General features: G+C 39.2%; 1 protein-coding gene across 6 annotated transcripts in view; it reads right to left on the bottom strand.

Moving 5' to 3' along the window:
* The window catches only part of AFF1 (ALF transcription elongation factor 1), a 202,702-nt gene that overhangs the window by 50,130 nt on the left and 130,224 nt on the right, over positions 1 to 22,348 (bottom strand). For 5 of the 6 annotated variants that reach the window (XM_025887178.2, XM_073891900.1, XM_025887181.2 and 2 more), the window contains one exon: positions 3,610 to 3,654. In XM_025887178.2, the coding sequence (XP_025742963.1) occupies positions 3,610 to 3,654 (45 nt within the window). The remainder of the gene's footprint in view (positions 1 to 3,609; positions 3,655 to 22,348) is intronic. The other variant, XM_025887179.2, reaches the window with a different exon arrangement.

The following is a 22,348-nucleotide window of genomic DNA, read 5'->3' as shown; positions in this document are numbered from 1 at the left end:
CCTCTGCTTTGTGCAGCACAAAGGAAGAATTCTGCCCTCAAATATGATGGAAAAAGTAACCACTCTGGAGCTAGAGTCCCAGGCTGGACTCTGAACTCTGATCCTTACCAGCCCTGGGCAGCCTGGGGTGCCTGAGCCCTCTGAACGGCTGTTCTCAGTGAGAGGTGAACTAAGACCACTTATTTTTCTGAGGGAAATGAGGGTAATTTATGTAGTGTTTAGATACATGGTCATAGAAAGTACTTAAGTTAAAAGCATCACAACTTTAAGTCCAGTTTTTCGGAATTTCGATACTGCACCAAAGAGAGCTCCCTGCTGTTTTACTTATTTTACTGTCCTTTAAGGAATGCGACCACTATACCGCTACAATGTAAAAATGCATTAATTGAGGTGTTTGAAAGTATCCCCCCTCTTCTGTTTTCCAAGAATTTCTTTAGAATCCCAATGGTATCTATGACTTTTAGTCACCAGTTATTCCCAGAAAATGTCCATTGTACTCACAATGCCTAAGGCTGCCCCGGCTATTAAATTAGGCAGTTGGAAAGTGCATAAACTCTTTCAAGCCCTAGGTTGTTTCCCAACAGTCTGAAAGAATTTATATACTTCCCTAAATGCCTAGCTTACTGGAGGGAGTCAGGCCTTAGGAGAACTAGGGCCATAAGGTGAAGAGGCTGCCCAGAATTGCACTCAAGGCCATGAATTCACTGCCTACCTAAACAATGACTTATCACACCTGCCTAGTCTTGGCTTGTCGGCTTGTTGGCTTCTAGGCGCCAGGGCTGACGCTGCTCCTCGCTCTCCACCTTGCTCATGCTGCTCTAGACACACTGCCTAGCTCTTGGTGCTCTTCTAATACACCAACCTGTTCCCACCTCAAGGTTTTCTGCATTCTTTCCTCTGTCTAGTCCTCTTCATTTGCCTGCTGTAGGACTCATAGTACTTAACAATATCTGACATTTCTATTGTATAATTATCTTCCTCCTGTAGTCCCCTTTAGAGCAAGAACTCAGTCCTACTCATGTGGAATCCCCAGTGCCTAGAAAAGTATCTGAGGTTTAGTGGGTATTTGTTGCATAAATGAATGAGCAAATACTAGTGCTGCCGCTCACTGTCACAGCATCCCCACTGGGAGGCTACACTGAGGTCATGTCCACGAGTACTGCACTGACCTCCCCAGGAGGCTGTCCAGGCCATCCCACTGTAAGGAGAGAACGTGAGCTGTTTCCATTCACCCACTGAGGACATGCGGGCACGGTGCCCTGTCTGGATCTCGTGCACAGCCAATTCCTAGTTTCTGGTAGTATCTATCTGCTATCTCCTTACCCCATCAGCCTGCAGGAATTATAGGCCACTACCTCCCCTTCATTAAAAACACTTCCACTCTTAATATTTCCACCAGAGAACCAAACAGTATCTTCTATGATTAATTTTTTCTGTTAGGGAACAATTTATTGCTTCTATTGCCCATCAGAAAGATGTGTGTTAGGATTCCTGGCAATCTTCATAAATTGCTGGTACAAAGGAAGAACAGGAACCATGAGGCAGAGGAAAGTATCTGGATCAGCACCAGAGAATGGGAGCTAGATCATACCCTAGAGATCATCTATTAGCCCAGGGCCTTCATTTTACCAACGAGGAAACCGAGGCCCAGGGCAGTACACATGACATAGCCGAAGCTCCAGAGGAGAAATGAAGGGGCACAGACTCTAAGTCTCTGCTATGCAAAAGCCTTGCCCCTCCCCAGTCCAGGACATCCTTCTGTTTGCTTTCTATATGATTTCCAAATGAAAATACTCATCCGGTTACTTGCATTAACCATTCACTTTCATGTACTTCCAGGTAAGGACGGACCTGTGAAAGTGATGTTGGCTTAGAGGGGAGGGAGTTTTTTTAAATTAAAATTGCTTGTCTGGTGTTCTAATACCATCGTCCTAATTAAGGGATTCCACAAGTAATATATTAACCCACATCAAAACCTAAGAGTAGCATTTGACATATACAGAAGACAAACTAATCTATATCGCTGCATTTACTTTTGAAATAACTATAAAACAAATCACATACGCTTTCAGAGAAAATGCTAAGCCCGTATTTTATAACTAAGTCATTTGTTGTTTTTATGACTCATCACACCAAAGGATTTCAGAAATGCCAGAAGGAGAGGATGAAATGAAAGCTTGATCAAGATAACCTGTTTATTATTAGTCTTCCTAGCTGGTTCACAAAAATTGCTCAATTCTAGCAGTAAAAAGCATGTGTCCTTAGAGATATTTCTTTCTCAGAAGATCCTAACCACAAAAGCAGGGGACAAAGAAAACAAAAATGATGGGACTACTTTCCAAACATCTGGCTAGACACTACCTTTGCCAAAAATTTTGCAAGTGAGAAGGTAACCTATATAATTACTGGTTTCAGGGGTGCCTGGGTGACAGTCGGTTGAGTGTCCGAGGCTCTTAGTTTCGGCTCAGGTAATGATCCCAGGGTCGTGAGATCAAGCCCTGTGTTGGGCTCTGGGCGGAGTCGACACTCTCTCCCTCTCCCTCTGCCCACCCGTACTCCCTCCTGATCGCTCGCTCTGTCTCTCCCTCTAAAATAAATAAATCTTAAAAAAATTACTGGTTTCAGTACCACCTTTACAATGAAAAATTAAAGGAAAAAATTGGGTAAGCATGTATTTTGAGGAAAAGTGAGCAGTGAAGATAGGAATGAATAGGTACATGTGTCATATAGATCTCTACTTCAAAAAAAAAAATCAGAAAACTTATAGTAAAAGATAAAGCAAGAATATCATTAAATCCCACACGGAGGAAAAGTTAAAAGTCAAAGAAAAGGAATGAGAAGCAAAACCCTTAGTTATCACAATTACAGTACTCGGGCATTAAATTTAGCTCTAGATTTCCTGGAAATTAAAGCCAAAATGGGAAATTAAACAGCTTATATAATTCTTCTCTGATAAAAAGAAAGCATGCTGGTTCATGAGAATTTATTCATTTTTTCCTGGAGCTGAATTCTAGGAGGGATTTGTTGTCCTTGTGCAAAAAAACCTTGAACCCACAGATAATGGGTTCAATGTATCTGCAGAAGCAGCACAAATGTTCATGGCACCATCTCAAGCAACTAGAGTGAAAAATAACCCTTCAAGGTAGGTTTATAGATGTCCATTTACTTTCTACTTTTTTTTTTATTCCTTTAAAAATTCATGGCCTCACTGAAGATGAGGCCATACATATCAGGTGTCACCTACAAAACACTAAGAGTATAAATCAAGCACTGTTTAACCCCTTAAATACAGAGGACTTTCTGAGAAGTGAACAACTCTCATGGGTCTTTATGAACAACAATCAGAAAAACCTGAGAGAGGTCTTGAAACTCTGGTCCAAATGCCTTGCAGCTTGTAGACTTTGTTTTAATTAATAGAATCTGTCAGAGAGCTCAGGCTCTTAAGAGTCCTTCTATTACTGTTCTGGTTTATTTTGCACTGGAAGGTGTGAAGAGGGGAATGGTTTGAAGGGGTTTGGAATGGCAACCGTTCTTTAAAGTCAAAGTAAATGGATATCCATCTACCTCCTTCAGTATTTCTTCAAATGGAGAGACAGTAAATGAACTCACCTTCAGAATCTCTTCAACACAATGAACTTCATTGGAGTAGGTCTGCTGAAAGTGAAAAACAAGAAGGAAAAGCTTAACACAAGCAAACAACTGGAGCGATGGTTATTAGGGGATGCTGGGATTCACACAGCAACCCTCTTGCAAGAGCAATCACCTCGGGGCCACCTTTTACTGGTTAAGTAGTAGGAGCTTCACATTCTGGAGAAAACAAGACCAGAGATCAACCTGACTTAATGGGTGGGGAAAGGGTTCTGCTGGAGACAACAGGAGGACAATTCGGACCGTCAGGTCAAAGTTTCCAAAGGAAAATGCGTATCTTAAAGAAAATCAGTAAATCAGTGAATCTAGGGGAATAACAAACATAACGAAAGTGGAGGCAGAAAGAGAGAAAACCGGGGTCACAGCTTGCGGCTTCATAGCAACATCTATCCAGCCAGCCGAGGAAAATGAACACAGGAATGGAAATCATCTGGACACCTCAGTGAGCCCACAGTAAAGAGGCTAACATCGAATAAAGGACAGATTAGATTTTGGGGGTAATAATCTAGCCGGCCAAAGACTGTCTTTTAAAGTAATGACATTCACTCTAATGTCTCTACCCCTCCTTCAAGTCAGCATTTTCAAAGTATATATGCACATGTATATACATGCATGTGTACACACAAACATACACAGATTTCCTCATGTCTTGGATGAAAGATCTACTATTTATACTTCTTCCTGATTCCCAGCTTAACAAATGATGGCTGTTGCCGCTAGTATAACCACCACAGTGTCTAGGAAATGCCATTTTACAGTCTTTATATTTTTAAGTGCAAAGAAAATGGAGAAGTTAAAAAAAACGAAACAAAACACCATTTTTCCTTAACTAGAGACATGAAACAAATCCCATAACCTCATGATTTTCACTGGAAAAGCAACTTTTTGCTCTGTGTCAATTCAGAGCCAAGTGCCCTGGGCAAGTTCTGTACAACACACACCCCTCCTGTGGACCAGACCTAAAGCACTGGTCTTCCCAGTCCCTTGGGTCCAATACCTGCCTCACAGCCGGACAGGACATGAAAGGGTTCTTTTCCTGGCTCTCATTTCTAATCTGAGTGTAATTTAATACAGTATTGGTTGCCAATTCCTGATCTAGGATTCATTAACCCACCATTTGTTTAAGGATGAAGGAAAAGGAAAGAAAAGAGCACACAACATTCACACTGTCGTGGGATCAAATCGAACGGACATGTCAATGTTCAAATGTAATTTAACCTGCCTGGGTCTGGTTTTAAAACATGTAAATTTCATGGAAACAATTCTGCTGGAATTTTTGCAGTTTCATATTTTTGAGGAAGTTAGAAGGTATAACCAAAGAATCAAGGGTATCACTTTTATCTGCATCCTATCAGATCTGCCTTTAGGCATTCTGCATGTCACTAACTACATTTCCTTACCTGCTTTTTGTTTTTCAAAACCACTAAGAGATGCCTAAAAACTGGACCAAACACTAATAACCAAACACTTTAGTACAAATGTCAGAAACAGAACTGAATGCTGTTTTGACCTGAGGGTAAAATGTAATACTCCTCTATGGTTTCAATTTTTCACATGCATCATCAGGAAAAGTAACAATTATAAATTGAAGGTGAATCAATACAATAGAGCATATAGCATATTACTACCGACTCTGGTCAAACCGTCCCCTCATCCCCCGTCTGTTCCTGGAATGAGAATGGGAATCCAATTAATGTGTTTGGGAATCAATGAAATAGTGAAGCATGTTGGAATGAGAGAGAAAAAGATTTGCCCACCGCTTCCAACAGAATGAGATGAGAAAGCTACGACTTTAGGATGCTAAAAGACTTTCCAATCTTCGTAATTATTCAAGGAGTCAACACTTAGCCAAGATGCTTCATGTCACTAAAAGATTCTTTTTTTCTAAAGCTTTGTTACAGACATGAAGCAGAACCGAAGAAATTTTTCTATAGCTCATATTAATATCTGGGTAAGATAAATATTGCTAACTAGTCAACATTTAACCCATTTAAAATTGTAAATAAGGTCTTAGGTTCAAGCATTAATTTGTTAATTTACTGTGAATTTTCCTATTAGGTCCACTATGAGAGTGGGAATATTTCAAAAGAGTGCAGGGATTCCATTCCAAATACATGAGGATATTATCATATTTAAAGACCTCCACACAGCACTGTTTATAATGGCAAATAACCGGAAATAATCAAATGCCCCAAAATAGGAGTCTGGCTAAAGACCTTCACAGTACATCCACACAGCAGTATGTTACAGAAAATTAAAATAATAATGTAAATGTATGGGCTTCCATGGAAAGATACTCAAGATATTTTCAACTTTTTCTTTAGAAATAATTTTATACTTACAGAAAAATTACGAAAATAGAAAAAAATTCCCACAAACCCTTCACCCAGATTCCCCAAATGTCGGCATTCTACCACATTTGTTTTTTATTTTTCTCCCCCACCCATCTACACTGAACTCTTTAAGAGTAAGTTAGAGTTGGGGCGCCTGGGTGGCTCAGTCGTTAAGCGTCTGCCTTCAGCTCAGGTCATGGTCCCAGCGTTCTGGGATCGAGCCCCATATCGGGCTCCTTGCTCCACGGGAAGCCTGCTTCTCCCTCTCCCACCCACTCTGCTTGTGTTTCCTCTCTCGGTATCACTCTCTGTCAAATAAAATCTTAAAAAAAAAAAAAAAAAGGAAAAAAAGAGTAAGTTAAATGCCCCTTTACCCTTTACCTATACCTCTGTGAGTACCAAGATATATTTTTAAAACTATATTTAACAGAAGGGAAGTTCCAAGATAGCTTGTATAAAATGAGCCCATTTTATGTTCCATCTACCTGAGATTCAGATCTCTACTCGTCTTCCGACCCAAATTAGAGACTCTTAAACTAGAGTATAGGTATTTCAAATGTGTCTGCAGAGAAAGATCTGTAAGGACAGGCTCCCTTGTTTAATAAAATACAGTCTGGCACCTTCAAGTCTGCCACTGGAAGGAGACCTTCCAAAAAGGGAGGGGAAGTTCAACAAACCATTATGGCCTAATCCCTTAAAATCCACTTTGGCCATAGGGTCTCCAGCTGAGTTGTGCCACTCCTGCCTCAAAGAAGCCAGGCATCTTTGGAACAAACCCTGCAGCCCAAGAGGAAGTAAACAGCCTCTCTAAAGCACAGCCTCGTTAAGGCTCAAGATCTTCAGGTAAGACCTCCACAAAGAATAAGAAATGACAAAAAAGCAACAAGAAGGAAAACCTGTGCTAGCTGCATGAATCAGGAAGTTCTACTTTGCATGTCCTTCCTCGTCCAGCTCCCGCTTCCATGGTGTAGACAGTGACTTTAGCACTGAAAACCACAAATCCCACTGCCCTCTCTCATATTCAACAGCTAGGTTCCTAGGAGCTGCTCTTCCCTCCTGCCCACTTGTGGCTACCTCACAAATCTGGTGTCCTGTGTGTAGACTGACCTCATTTCCCTACTAGGGTATGGCCTTAACATAGGAACCATAATTCTATTCAATTAAAAATAAAATGATAGCAGCTACTTACTGAATACATATTGTACCTGACATGGCATTAACCTCTTTACATACTATTATTTCCTCTATTTGATGCCATCTATTGTAAGATGCAACACCATTAGCTCAGCAGGCGGGGGTGGAGAGACTACACTAAATGTCCCCATCGACTGTAGATACAGCCCTCATTACAGAAACTTAAAAATGAAATACCACAGCTAACATTACATTCAACTGTGAAAAGCTGAAAGCTTTTCCTCTAAGATCAGGAACAAGATGAGGATGCCCACTCTTGCCACTTTTATTCAACATAGTATTGGAAGTCCTAGCCATAGCAATCAGACAAGAAGTAAAAGGCATCCAAATTGGAAAAAAAATAAAACTGTCCTTATTTGCAGATGACATACTATACATAGAAAACTCTAAAGACTTCACCCAAAAAACTATTAGAATAAATGTATTCAATAAAGGTTCAGGATATAAAATTAATATACATAAATCTGTTGCATTTCTATATACTAATAACTATCAGAAAGAGAAATTAAGAAAACAATCCCATTTACAATCACATCCAAAAACAAACCTAAATAAAACACCTAGGAATAAATTTAACCACAGAAGTAAAGGACCAGTACTCTGAAAACTGTAAGACACCGATAAAGGAAACTGAAGACAACACAAGTATATAAAAAGATGTATCATGCTCACAGACTAGAATATTGTTAAAATGTCCATACTACCCAAAACAATCTACAGATTTAGTGCTGTCTCTATCAAAACACCAATGGCATTTTTCACAGAAGGAGAACAAATAGTACTAGAATTTGTATAGAATCAAAATAGACCCTAAATAACCAAAGCAACCTTGAGAAAGAACAAAGCTGAAGGTATCACACTCCCTGATCTCAAACTATACTACAAAGCTATAGTAAGCAAAACAATATGGTACTGGCACAAAAACAGACACATAGATCAAGAGACCAAAATAGAATCCAGAAATATAAAACCATGCTTGTACAGTCAATTAATCTTCAACAAAGGAAGCAAGACTATACAATGGGAAAAAGTCTCTTAAATAAATGGTGCTGGGAAAACTGGACAGCTACATGCAAAAGAATGTAACTGCATCACCTTCTTACATCATACACAAAAATAAACTCGAAATGGATTAGAGACCGGAAACCATAAAACTCCTGAAAAAAACAACAAAAAAAACCATAGGCAGTAATCTCTTGGACATCGGTGCAAGCAATATTTTTTTGGATCTGTCTGCTCAGGCAAGAACAAAAGTAAAGATAAATAAATGAGACCACCTCAAACTAAAAAGCTTTTGCACAGTAAGGGAAACTATCAACAAAATGAAAAGGCAACCTACTGAATGGGAGAAGAGGATATTTGCAAATGACACGGCCAACAAGGGGTTAATACCCAAAATACACAAAGAACTCACAACTACTATCCAGAAAACAACCCAATTAAAAGATGGGCAGAGAACCTGAATAGACATTTTTCCAAAGAAGACATACAGATGGCTGACACATGAAAAGACGCTCCCTACCACCTCACACCTATCGGAATGGCTAGTACCAAAAACACAAGAAATAACAAGTGTTGGTGAAGATGTGGAGAAAAGGGAACTTTCGTGCACTGTTGGTGGGAATGCAAAATGGTGTGGCTGCTATTAAAACAGTGTGGCGGTTCCTCAAAAAAATTAAAAATAGAAATAGCATACAATGCAGCAATTCCACTTCTGGGTATTTATCCAAAGAAAACAAAAACACTAATTAGAAAAGACAGGAGCACCCCTCCGTTTACTGCAGCATTATTTGCAATAGCCAAGATAGGGAAACAGCCTAAGTATTCATGGATGGATGAATGGATAAAGATGTGGTATATATATGCAATGGAGTATTACTCCGCCACAGAAAAACATAATCTTGCCATGTGCCACAACATGGATGGACCTAGAGGGTATTACGCAAAGTGAAAGAAGTCACAGGAAGACAAATAATGTATGATTCTACCTGTATATGGAATCTAAAAAACAAAACAAAACAGAAATAGACTCATAGATACAAAGAGCAATTTGGTTGCCAGAGGGAAGGGGGATGGGGGGGTGGCTAAGGGAAAGGGATTAAGAGCTACAGACTTCCAGTTATAAAATAAGACACAGGATGAAATGTACAGCATAGGGAATATAGTTAATAACAGGTAACAACTTTGTATAGTGACAGATGGTAGCTAGATTTATTGTGGTGATCACTCCATAATGTATATAAAGGTTGAATCACTATGTTGTGTAACTGAAACTAATATAATATTGTATGTCAATTATACTTTGGCAACAACAAAATAAATCTGAGGGAATTCTGTATAACGTTCCAACTCTCCTGTCAACCTCTATGGTAGGTATTATCCCATTTTTTTAAAATGAGACTGAATTCTAGAGAAATTAAGTTACATGTCCAAAGTCACACAATGCTCTGGAGTGACTGAGCCTGGGTTTATAACAGTGTTAAAACTACCTTTCCAAACACCTCAACCTCCAAGCAAGAGACAAACATTTTGGCATTTTAAGGAGGGGATGTAACTCCGGTTGTCCTTAAGAACAACGTTTTGCCTGTTTGTGCAAAGGAGCGCTTTGGTATTCAGATTTAAGCACCTCTTAGTACTTGAGGTGCATCAGACCAGAAAACGCAGCCACGCTAGCCTCGGTCTGATTTCTCACTCCTCTTGGAATGACACTGTGTAATCCTAAGGAAATGCCCTGATACCAAAATAAAATATGTTCGTGAATGTCTTCTAAGCGTGACACAGTTTGTTTTAATAAGCCAAAGAGAGCTGGACGGAAAAACTCTACCTCACCGCTGAAACCAGGAGCCCCTCGCAACCCTGTGTCTTAAGTCTCTCAAGTTTCAACAGAGCAGCACTTTTGTAACAAGGCTGTTCTCAAAATGCCTTAGTTATCACTAACAAGGAACTGCAGGGCACAAAGGCAGCATGCTGAGGAAGGAAGCCAGAAGATCTTGGATTCTAGCTCTGGACCTGCTGAGGACTGGCTCTTTAATTCTGCAGTAGATTCAACTTTCTTTGGGACTACTTCCTCATGGTGATAAAGGGATAATATTACCAATCTTAACCAATACACATCTGCTGGTATGCTTTCAAGGCTCAGAACTCAGAACATGAAAATAAATATCCAGATTTCAGCTTCAGAGACTTCTCAAACACTGTAGTTTGTCCAAATTAGAAGTCAAGGTCTTAAGTAACAGACTACTGGAAATAAACATACTGGGGACAAAAGGGAAATTGCTTTGCACTGTTTCCTCCTTAAAAATATTAGGACTACTCTTAGAAACTATTTTTCACCTGACTAGCAAAACAAAAAACGGACAATACTGTGTCCATAAGATAGATATGAGGGAACAGGCACCCCACTGCCCCGGTTGGGGGAGGTAATGGGTGACAACGTCTGAAGACACCAGGCAACAGCCCCCAAATTCTAATTTCCCGTACTCTGACACAGCAGTGTGACTTCTAGCACCAACTTCTACACATACACACCGATATGTGTACAAAGTTATTCACTTCAGCCTAGTTTGCAAACAGTTAAGATATTGGGAACAATCTAAATGCCCTTCTAGGGGTAACTGGCTAAGAAAACTGTGGTACACGCCCCTTACAGAGAAATACTATGTATTTGGAGAACATGTACGTGGAGTTACTAACGACGCATGAAACACCACTAGGAACGCGGCCGAGAAGAAGCCTGTCACATCAGTTGCTTCCAGAGGGAGAATTAGGTGGTGGGGTCGGGGAGCAGTGGGAAGATTTTCTATCTACATATTTTTATCCTTTAAATTCTGAATCACGAAATACATTACCTATTCATAAATAAAAACATAATTAGGCTGAGATTTTTTTTAAAACAGGGATAAAAATTTTTACTCAAAGTACAGTCAAATGTCTTCTGCCACATTTATCTTTACTTTCTATTAGTCTTCCACTAAATGTCATTCCTTCTCCCAAACACACACCTATGGGCCTCTGTTCCCAGCTTCTTCCTCACTGCTCTGGGCTTGCCCCAACTAACACTCAGGGCACCTAGCTGCTCGCGGATTTGCAGTCAGCCTTCCATCACAGACTGACTACAAGGTGTTCCTGTGGAAACCTGGGACTACTGTTAAGGTCTGGTCCAGTGTTTGTTAGCTAATTCACTCTTTCTTCCCAAACTAACCTACAAAGTCCTTGAAAGGAGTGCACTGTTTGGGTTTGCTTTTTTAAGATCAGTCATACTTAAATACTGAGAAGCCACATATGAAATACACAAAACCTCACACGATTGCTGTGAGGAAGAAACAAGACAATAGACGTAATATAAATAAATGCAGACATTTATCATGAAGATGCCACAATCAGCATTTCCAAGAGATAGATTAGAGAAGGAAACCAAAAGGCCTGCCTGAGCAAGGTTTTGACACAAAATTAATTTTATTCTGTGAATACATAGTAAATTACCTCAACAGCGAGGCTATTACAAGAACATGCTCATACTACTTGGGTGTGCCTACTTAGGCTGGGACAGGTATAAAGGTGCTAGGAATATTACTTCTTCAGAAGCATCATGCCCGTTGGGCAACTATCTAAATGTCTACTTCCACACCCGGTATTTTAGAAGAATTTTTATGATCCCCAGACAGATTCAGCAGGCATACTTAGAGGACAAATATTTTTAAAAAGGAAGCCATAGATTGGGATGCCTCAGTTGTTAAGCGTCTGCCTTTGGCTCAGGTCATGATCCCAGGGTCCCGGGATCGAGTCCCGTATTCGGCTCCCTGCTCATCAGGGAGCCTGCTTCTCCCTCTCCCTCTGCTTGTGTGCTCTCTCTCTGTCAAATAAATAAATAAAATCTTAAAAAAAAAAAAAAAAAAAGGAAAGCTATAGATTGTTAATATGAAAGGAGGAACAATGAGCTATAAGATGGAACAGGGCACGCTTAACAGTATAATAGTATTATGTAAATTGCAGACAACTTTGTTAAATTCTAAAATTAAACACCCTCCCATTTCTCCCCCAAATATTTTCAAATAATGGAAAGGTTTTGAATAGCTTTTAAAATGTGATACGTTCCAATATGTAGCAAAGAATCACTCACATTTCCTTGGAACCCTTTTTTAAGGCCAAACCCTTTTTTAAAGCCACACATGAAGGCTACCACAATTAATGTTATGCTAATTACAGAAATCTCTATCTATAGCTCTCCAAATAAATTCTTCAAGGAAAGAAGGAAAGAGATTGATAAAGGACAAGATTATTTTAAATGATAAAGGATCTATAGGTCACCTACAGTTATCATCCAACAAAAATTTACTGTGGAAAGACCATACTTTCTACTCATATTGAAGGATCTAGAAAGAGTGGTCATGTCGAAACAGGGGTGTCACAAACACTGGCAGACCTTTTCTGGAAGTCTTCTTATCCTTCACTCTCTACCCACCTTCAACTCCGAAAGACAGCCCTTGGTGTTTTCATTTGCTTTCCGCAGGCTTGTTTCCCATTTGGTGGGATCTGGGATTTATTCATCTCTGTGTCTCCCAGGACCTCAGCATAATTCTGGACTAACACAGATGTACAAGTAGTATTTGTGAAATGAATGTGATTTTGTCATTTCACGGCATCTGAAATGTATGAATTTCTGACAAAATTCAGAAACATACGCTTACCGAAAAGTATGGAGTATTTTATGAATTCTCTTTCTCCGATATATTAGAAATATATGTTTGTTCACATCTGTAACATTCCAGATATCTTCACAGAACAATGACACTTTTTAAGACACAGAAATCCTGGGACGCCTGGGTGGCTCAGTCGTGAAGTGTCTGCCTTTAGCTCAGGTCATGATCCCAGGGTCCTGGGATCTAGCCCCACATCGGGCTCCCTGCTCTGCGGGAAGCCTGCTTCTCCCTCTCCCACTGCCCCCCCCCACTTGTGTTCCCTCTCTCGCTGTCAAAAAATAAATCTTAAAAAAAAACTATTATAAGAAAATTCCATCACCACCACCAACCCCATCAGATGCTTTTCACCCAAGGAGTGGTTTCCTGAGTGCAATTTGGGGATGTGAATTTCCCAGAGCAAAGTATGAGATGTGAGAGTAACAGGAGATCATGACTAGTGGCGGGGGGGTACTTCAGGCATGCTTGGGTTGGGGTAAGGAAAGGCATGTGTCTCCTTGATATAGGACATCAAGAAATACTCCAGGGATAAACACAGAAGAAGAATGCTGGAAGCTTGGAAGATGGAGTGGTACCCCAATTCACTTATTAAACAAGAGCTAATATTCCTGATTTTTAAGAAGTTTACCTTTAGGTAAACTGCTTTATTATAGGCAAATTATTATTTCCTTGTCTTTCACGAACTAAAGCAAAACTAAAAATGAAAAGAACCCTAAATATCATTACTGAAACTTATAAAACCTCACAAGAAGTATTCTGAACTTTTAAAGATCAATACAAATAGTTTATTGTTCTTTTCCAGTCACTTTCATTTTACCTAAAGTAATTTGCTTTAGTGTCTTTAAGATAATTTATTTTTCTAAAATGTGTAAAATTTATAAAAGCTCATAATTTGTATTAACTGAACTACTTAAAATAGTCTGGAAATTCTGTTTAGATCTCTACTAAAACAAAGTCTCTTTTCATTATAGAACCTAGGATTTAGTTCTTAAGATATGGTTTAAATAAATAAAAATATGGACAATGAGTAGCCTTCTCCACATATATAATTGTTTAAACTTACTTCATCTAAATGTACAAATGAATATGAGGGGAGTACTAAAAGTGTTGGTTTCATTTATTTTATTACTATTATTTTCCTAACATCACCTGTATGTGTACATTTTAATGTATTTGCAAGGCTTTTGTAGAGCCACATGTAACAGCTCCTATTTTTTATTTATTTATTTTTTAAGATTTTATTTATTTGACAGCGAGAGACACAGTGAGAGAGGGAACACAAGCAGGGGGAGTGGGAGAGGGAGAAGCAGGCTTCCCGCTGAGCAGGAAGCCCAATGCGGGGCTCAATCCCAGGACCCCAGGATCATGATGTCAGGCGAAGGCAGACACTTAAAGACTGAGCCACCCAGGCGCCCCAACAGTTATTTAAAAAAAAATACTATTTATGTTTGTGCATTATATACAGAAATGTCTTCAGTAGATATTATTTATGATGATGTCAACTAGTTTTCTTGGTGTAAAAGTTAAGAGGAAGGGGATCTACCTGAGATAGGTTTAAACTGACTTAAAAACAAGTACCTGGATGAAAAACAAATGTAAAAAACTTACCATTGTTTGATAGTACTTATGTCTTATCTCGGTTATTCACCAACTTTCTAACTTTTGCCTGTGAACCACTACCATTCACCATGCAATAAGGTATCAGAAATCCCCAATGCTCTTAAGACTTGAAAACACTGTACCTTTCATGAACAATCACATGAGACCCCATGAAGCCCACTGTGGACGTAGCAACCATGAATGATTTAGTAAGACTGGCTAAAAAGGCACTGCTTAAAAAAAAAAGGAAGGAAGGAAGGATGGAAGGAAGGAAGGAAGGAAAGCAAGAAAGAAGCATCTCAAAGAACAAGCCTAGACATATACTGGTTCCGTTCCAGTGATAATAAACTGACAAGTTCTTTCAAATGGACCAAACTATATGATCTATTCCTTCCACAAGCAATTCTATTCACTAAAACAATCTCAACAGTTTTTTCTAAGAGAGATTTAATTTTTACTTTTGAGTGGGTACATTAATTTAGAAAGCATGAATAGTCTTTCAATTAAAATATATCACTATAGGGAGGGTGTTACACTGTAGTGTGATGTTTTATGACCATGCTTATTCCCATCCCCACCCCCCCTTCTCTCTCCTGTGTGTGCTCGCTCTCTCTCTCTCTCTCTCTCTCTCTCACACACACACACACACACACACACACACACACACACACACGAGCACTCTCTCACAAATATTAACTGATGGTTTTGAGTCTAAAACAACACTACTAAATTACTTTGTCAACCATGACTGGATTTATAGATACATAAACCTGCATTACTGCTCCTCCTTTGAGTGTATGTGTCCATCAAACTTAAGTGGCAAACAATGTTCAGGAACCATGTCTAATTCTATGTTACATAGGGGTGACTGGACTTTTTTTTTTTTTTTTCATAGCTGAGCAAAAGCTAGGACTAGAGAGGCACCAGAAAAAAACTTTCCATCAGTTTCTGGATTAGGTTGAAAGAAACTGAAGTCATATGAATAAGATAAGCCATTTAATCCATGCTTTGTCTGAAAGAACATAAAGATTTTATCTTGGGTTTATTCCAAGAGTAATCTCAACAGTCCCCTCTGGGCTAGGTGTTGGTTGTCTGTCTCCTGGCATGATGACTTTTAAAAAACAAAAAACAGAACCCAATGAAAAAAAAGGAAAGAAAATTACTGAAGCAGGCATATATGCTCTGAGGAAGCAATGTGAGCTTCAAACTACCTTGGGGATTACTGATACTATAATAAACAGAGGAGAGAAGGAAAATAAAGATGGCCTTGCCCTTTATATCTAATTCTGAACAAGTAAATCCACACCCCCCCCCCCCCGCAACAAACAACCAGGTTACTTGCCAGGGTCTAGAAAAAGGACCAAAGATCATTCTGGGAAAGTACAATTCATATAAGACTGTAATATTATGATGGTTACAAATCACTTATTTAATCCTATCATCAAAGAGCACCTATATTTAAGAGATAATTTTGCTTTTCTATAATCTATTAAGAACCAGATTCAGCAGGGGTTAGGGGATGGGTTAGCCTGGTGATGGGTATTGAAGAGGACACGTACTGAATGGAGCACTGGGTGTTATACGCAAACAATGAATCATGGAACACTACATCAAAAACTAATGATGTAATGTATGGTGACTAACATTATAAAATTAAAAAAAATTTTTTTAAACGGCAAAAAAAAAAAACAAAACCAGATTCAGTCATTCTTTTTTAGAAGAAAAGTTTACTAATTCCACTGACTCTCTGATGAACAATAATCTTTTCCTTTTCCTGCATTATCTTTGTATGTAAATTTGATCTGAAAGTTTAGACAAATTGCATCAAGCTTCCAGTAAAGCTCATCTCATAAAGTGATTTACTGTGCTGGTCAAAGTGAAACAGTTTAATAACAATGTTTTGAACAAATACTTAGTCACTCAACAAGTGCTAGTGTTTTTTTTTTAATATATAAAATATTTTTTTAATATATAAATGCAAGGGGCAGGATAAATATATATAAAAATCTTATTCTTGCAGGACGCCTGGGTGGTTCAGTCGGTTGAGCATCTCACTCTTGATTTCAGCTCAGGTCACCATCTCCGGGGTCAGACAGAGCCCCACGTCCAGCTCCATACTGAACGTAGTAGAGCCTGCTTGGAATTCTCTTTCTCCTTCTCCCTCTGCCCCTCCCCCAGCACATGCTGTGGCTCTCTCAAAAAAATAAATTTTATTATTGCATAGATCCTAGATATTTCATATGTGCCAAGGGAAAACATTCTTTGCTTATAAAAGAAATGTACTCTAATACCTGCTAATTTTTTTAAGATGTTATTTATTTACTTATTTGAGAAAGAGAGAGAGCACGCATGAGTGGCAAAGGAGAATTTGTAGAATTAGCACTATATTTTTTAAAATTCCTGAATGGATTATAAGTAGTTGTTATTAATTCAATATTTCACATTTGTAACACATAAGAATGGTTGTTCCATTTGAAAACATTATTAATGTCATTAGAAAGGATGTAAAAACCATGTTCATTTGCATGAAGCATACTTTGAAATGTAACTTTTTTTTTTTTTTAAAGATTTTACTTATTTATTTGACAGAGAAAGACACAGCAAGAGAGGGAACACAAGCAGGGAGAGTGGGAGAGGGAGAAGCAGGCTTCCCGCTGAGCAGAGAGCCCAATGCGGGGCTCGATCCCACGACCCTGAGATCACGACCTGAGCTGAAATTGAGTTGGATGCCTAACCAACTGAGCCACCCAGGCGCCCCTAATACATGCTGAATTTAAAGCATTTTAATGGGGCGCCTGGGTGGCTCAGTCCGTTAAGTGTCTGTCAATTCAGGTCATGATCTCAGGGTCCTGGGATTGAGCCCCATGTCCGGCTCCCTGCTCAGCAGGGAGTCGGCTTCTCCTTCTGCCCCCCCATGCTGTCTGTCTGTCTGTCTCTCTCTAATAGAATCTTAAAAAAAAAGACTGCCTTTAAAAAAATAATAAAGCATTTTAAGCATTCAGACTATATATGATCACAATTCTAAAGTTGCAGCAGGAACAGTTTATGCCCATTTTGAATACATGAAACAGTAACCCTCTCCTCACAACTTTCTTCATCTCGGTATTTCGCTCTTCTCATCCCCTCAACATTGACACACCTGCCATGAAGTTTTTTTTTTTTTTTAAAGATTTTATTTTATTATTTATTTGAGAGAGAGAGAATGAGAGATAGAGAGCACGAGAGGGAAGAGGGTCAGAGGGAGAAGCAGACTCCCCGCAGAGCAGGGAGCCTGACGTGGGACTCGATCCCGGGACTCCAGGATCATGACCTGAGCTGAAGGCAGTTGCTTAACCAACTGAGCCACCCAGGTGCCCCTGCCATGAAGTTTTAAAAGTACTCTTGACTTTAACCCAGAGCCCTTGACCCAAGACTCCAACTTTTTAAGTGTTTTAAGGCAAAGGTAAGTCAACCCCATCTGTCACAACTCACAATATTCTTGCATTTACTGTTGTTCCTGTTTTCCTAGAATACAAAATCTAGGTGCCAGAGAAGAGAGATTGTGAAAAATAGTGGACCATTCTAACAGTAACAAAACCAACTCCTTTTTGAAAACTGTCTTTAAGAGAAAGGAGGATCAAATCAGCAGAAGTAAATTACATCTCAGTTGTACATAAATCCAACTGTGGTCCTCCTGACTATTCTTACACCTGGCACATGGTCTGCTGGGAAGATGCTCTTGAAGCCCAGGTCACTTTTTTACTGACATTATCATAATCACAGTGCCAGTTTGTGGGATGCGGATGGGAAGGGGCACACGCTATTTAAAAAGTCCTTTCAGTTTAAAGTTCTTCAACTGGTATACAGCCGAATCATCTGTAAAAATAAGCAGTATTATTTATACTGCCACAATACTGCTGTCTACCCAGTAACATTAAATGAACCTGAAGAGTTTTAGAGAGGCTCCGGAGCAGGCAAGTCTTATCTGTTTTATTATCTCTTTTAGTAAAACTTTTAAGAGGCATCTCAATGTCAAACATTGTTTCCTTAATAAAATTCTCTCAAAAGGAAAGTATATAGCAATACAAGCCTTTCTCAAGAAACAAGAAAGGTCTCAAATACACAACCTAACCCTACACCTAAAGGAGCTGGAGAAAGAACAGCAAATAAAGCCTAAACCCAGCAGGAGAAGAGAAATCATAAAGATCAGAGCAGAAATCAATGAACTAGAAACCAAAAGAACAGTAGAACAGATCAACGAAACTAGGAGCTGGTTCTTTGAAAGAATTAACAAGATTGATAAACCCCTGGACAGGCTTATCAAAAAGAAAAGAGAAATGACCCAAATCAACAAAATCATGAATGAAAGAGGAGAGATCACAACCAACACCAAAGAAATACAATTATAAGAACATATTATGAGCAACTCCATGCCAGCAAATTAGATAACCTGGAAGAAATGGGTGCATTCCTAGAGATGTATCAACTACCAAAATTGAACCAGGAAGAAATAGAAAACCTGAACAGACCTATAGCCACTAAGGAAATTGAAGCAGTCATCAAAAATCTCCCAAGAAACAAAAGCCCGGGGCCAGATGGCTTCCCAGGGGAATTCTATCAGACATTTAAAGAAGAATTAATACCTATTCTCCTGAAACTGTTCCAAAAAATAGAAATGGAAGGAAAATTTCCAAACTCATTTTATGAGGCCAGCATTACCTTGATCCCAAAACCAGACAAAGACCCCATCAAAAAGGAGAATTACAGACCAATATCCTTGATGAACATGGATGCAAAAATTCTCACCAAAATACTAGCCAATAGGATCCAACAGTACATTAAAAGGATTATTCACCACGACCAAGTGGGATTTACCCCTGGGCTGCAAGTTTGGTTCAACATCCGCAAATCAATCAACGTGATACAATACATTAACAAAAGAAAGAACAAGAATCATATGATCCTCTCAATAGATGCAGAAAAAGCATTTGACAAAGTACAGCATCCTTTCTTGATCAAAACTCTTCAGAGTATAGGGATAGAGGGTAATACCTCAATATCATAAAAGCCATCTATGAAAAACCTACAGCGAATATCATTCTCAATGGGGAAAAGCTGAGAGCTTTTCCCCTAAGGTCAGGAACGCGGCAGGGATGTCCACTCTCACCACTGCTATTCAACACAGTATTAGAAGTCCTAGCCACAGCAATCAGACAACAAAAAGAGATCAAAGGCATCCAAATCGGCAAAGAGGAAGTCAAACTCTCACTCTTTGCAGATGATATGATACTGTATGTGGAAAACCCAAAACTGCTAGAACTCATACAGGAATTCAGTAAGGTAGCAGGATATAAAAATCAATGCACATAAATCAGTGGCATTCCTATACACCAACAACAAGACAGGAGAGAGGCAAATCAAGGAGTCGATCCCATTTACAATTGCACCCAAAACCATAAGATACCTAGGAATAAATTTAACCAAAGAGGCAAAGGATCTGTACTCAGAAAACTATAAAATACTCATGAAAGAAATTGAAGAAGACACAAAGAAATGGAAAAATGTTCCATGCTCATGGATTGGGAGAACCAACATTGTGAAGATGTCAATGCTACCTAGAGCAATCTACACATTCAATGCAATCCCCATTAAAATACCATCCACTTTTTTCAAAGAAATGGAACAAATAATCCTAAAATTTGTATAGAACCAGAAGAGACCCCAAATAGCCAGAGGAATATTGAAAAAGAAAAGCAAAGCTGGCGGCATCACAATTCCGGACTTCCGGCTCTATTACAAAGCTGTCATCATCAAGACAGTATGGTACTGGCACAAAAACAGACACATAGATCAATGGAACAGAATCGAGAGCCCAGAAATGGACCCTCCACTCTATGGTCAACTTATCTTTGACAAAGCAGGAAAGAATGTCCAGTGGAAAAAAGACAGTCTCTTCAACAAATGGTGTTGGGAAAATTGGACAGCCACATGCAGAAGAATGAAACTGGACCATTTCCTTACACCACACACAAAAACAGACTCAAAATGGTTGAAAGACCTAAACGTGAGACAGGAGTCCATCAAAATCCTAAAGGAGAACACAGGTAGCAACCTCTTCGACCTCAGCCGCAGCAACTTCTTCCTAGAAACATCACCAAAGGCAAGGGAAGCAAGGGCAAAAATGAACTATTGGGATTTCATCAAGATAAAAAGCTTTTGCACAGCAAAAGAAACAGTCCACAAAACCAAAAGACAACCGAAAGAATGGGAGAAAATATTTGCAAATGACATATCAGATAAAGGGACCTAGTATCCAAAATCTATAAAGAACTTATCAAACTCAACACCCAAAGAACAAATAATCCAATCAAGAAATGGGCAAAAGACATGAACAGACATTTTTCCAAAGAAGACATCCAAATGGCCAACAGACACATGAAAAAGTGCTCAACATCGCTCGGCATCAGGGAAATCCAAATCAAAACCTCAGTGAGATACCACCTCACACCAGTCAGAATGGCTAAAATTAACAAGTCAGGAAATGACAGATGTTGGCGGGGATGTGGAGAAAGGGGAACCCTCCTGCACTGTTGGTGGGAATGCAAGCTGGTGCAACCCCTCTGGAAAACAGTATGGAGGTTCCTCAAAGAGTTGAAAATAGAGCTACCATACGATCCAGCAATTGCACTACTGGGTATTTACCACAAAGATACAAATGTAGGGATCCGAAGGGGTACGTGCACCCCAATGTTTATAGCAGCAATGTCCACAATAGCCTAACTGTGGAAAGAGCCAAGACGTCCATCGACAGATGAATGGATAAAGAAGATGTGGTATATATACACAATGGAATATTATGCAGCCATCAAAAGGGTATTCAAGGGGGCACGTTCTGCATGGAGCACTGGGTGTTATGCACAAACAATGAATCACGGAACACAACATCAAAAACTAATGATGTAATATATGGTGATTAACATAACAATAAAAATAAATAAAATTCTCTCAAAAGCTTTTTGTAGGACAAAATAAGCCAGTTTCTTCTGGACCTAATTAGAACGAGTTCATTAAAAAACAAATAAACAAACATTATTTGTGAGGGACTTAAGTCACTTGAAAACTCTATTACTTCCTAAATCTGGAGCAAATAGGTCCTCTAACTCATTTTAGGACATAGTTCTTACTTTTAAAAATTCCCAAGGTAGGGGGGCCTGGGTGGCTTAGTTGGTTAAGCGTCTGCCTTTCAGCTCAGGTCATGATCCCAGAGAACTGGGACTGAGCCCCATATGGGGCTCCCTGCTCAACGAGAAGCTTGCTTCTCCCTCTCCCTCTGTGGGCTGCTCTGCCTACTTGTGCTCTCTGTCAAAAAATAAATAAAATCTTAAAAAAAAAAAAAAGCCCAAAGGCATATCCTGAATTCAAATCAATCAATGAAGAGTTCACACTGTAATAATTTGAGGGTTCTCCCTTTCTCATTATTTGTGCCCATTTTCTCTGCTCTTTTGTTGACACAAGATTCACCACTGCTTAACCTTAAAGTAAACAAATTCTATCTTCTGAGGGGGGGAAATGAAAACACTGCCATCTTCTCTAACTAGCCTTTCATCACATAAATTTACATTCCACATAGATACAGGCTATGTGACCACACGAACTATGCTGAATAAATTAGTAAGAACCAAATAACTACAAGAATATTAAAATTTGTCTCCTACACTTGCCTGTACCAAAGTAAAATTACTTCAAAATATTCTTTTACCGCTGAAAATCAATTATTACTTGTAAGTTAAAATTTGGGTAGGTGCCCCCACAATCATTTGACTCAAATTCTATTTGTCTGCTGAAAACGAAAGCAAAGCAATAAAAGCGGGGGGGGGGGGGGGGGGGGGGGGGGGGGGG

This window comes from Callorhinus ursinus, unplaced genomic scaffold, assembly GCF_003265705.2.
Source record: "Callorhinus ursinus isolate GAN/ISIS: 27379988/994484 unplaced genomic scaffold, GSC_fseal_2.0 scaffold4, whole genome shotgun sequence".
Lineage (NCBI taxonomy): Eukaryota > Metazoa > Chordata > Mammalia > Carnivora > Otariidae > Callorhinus > Callorhinus ursinus.
The sequence above is the reverse complement of the archived record's forward strand: the minus strand, read 5'-3'. Positions and strand labels throughout refer to the sequence as shown.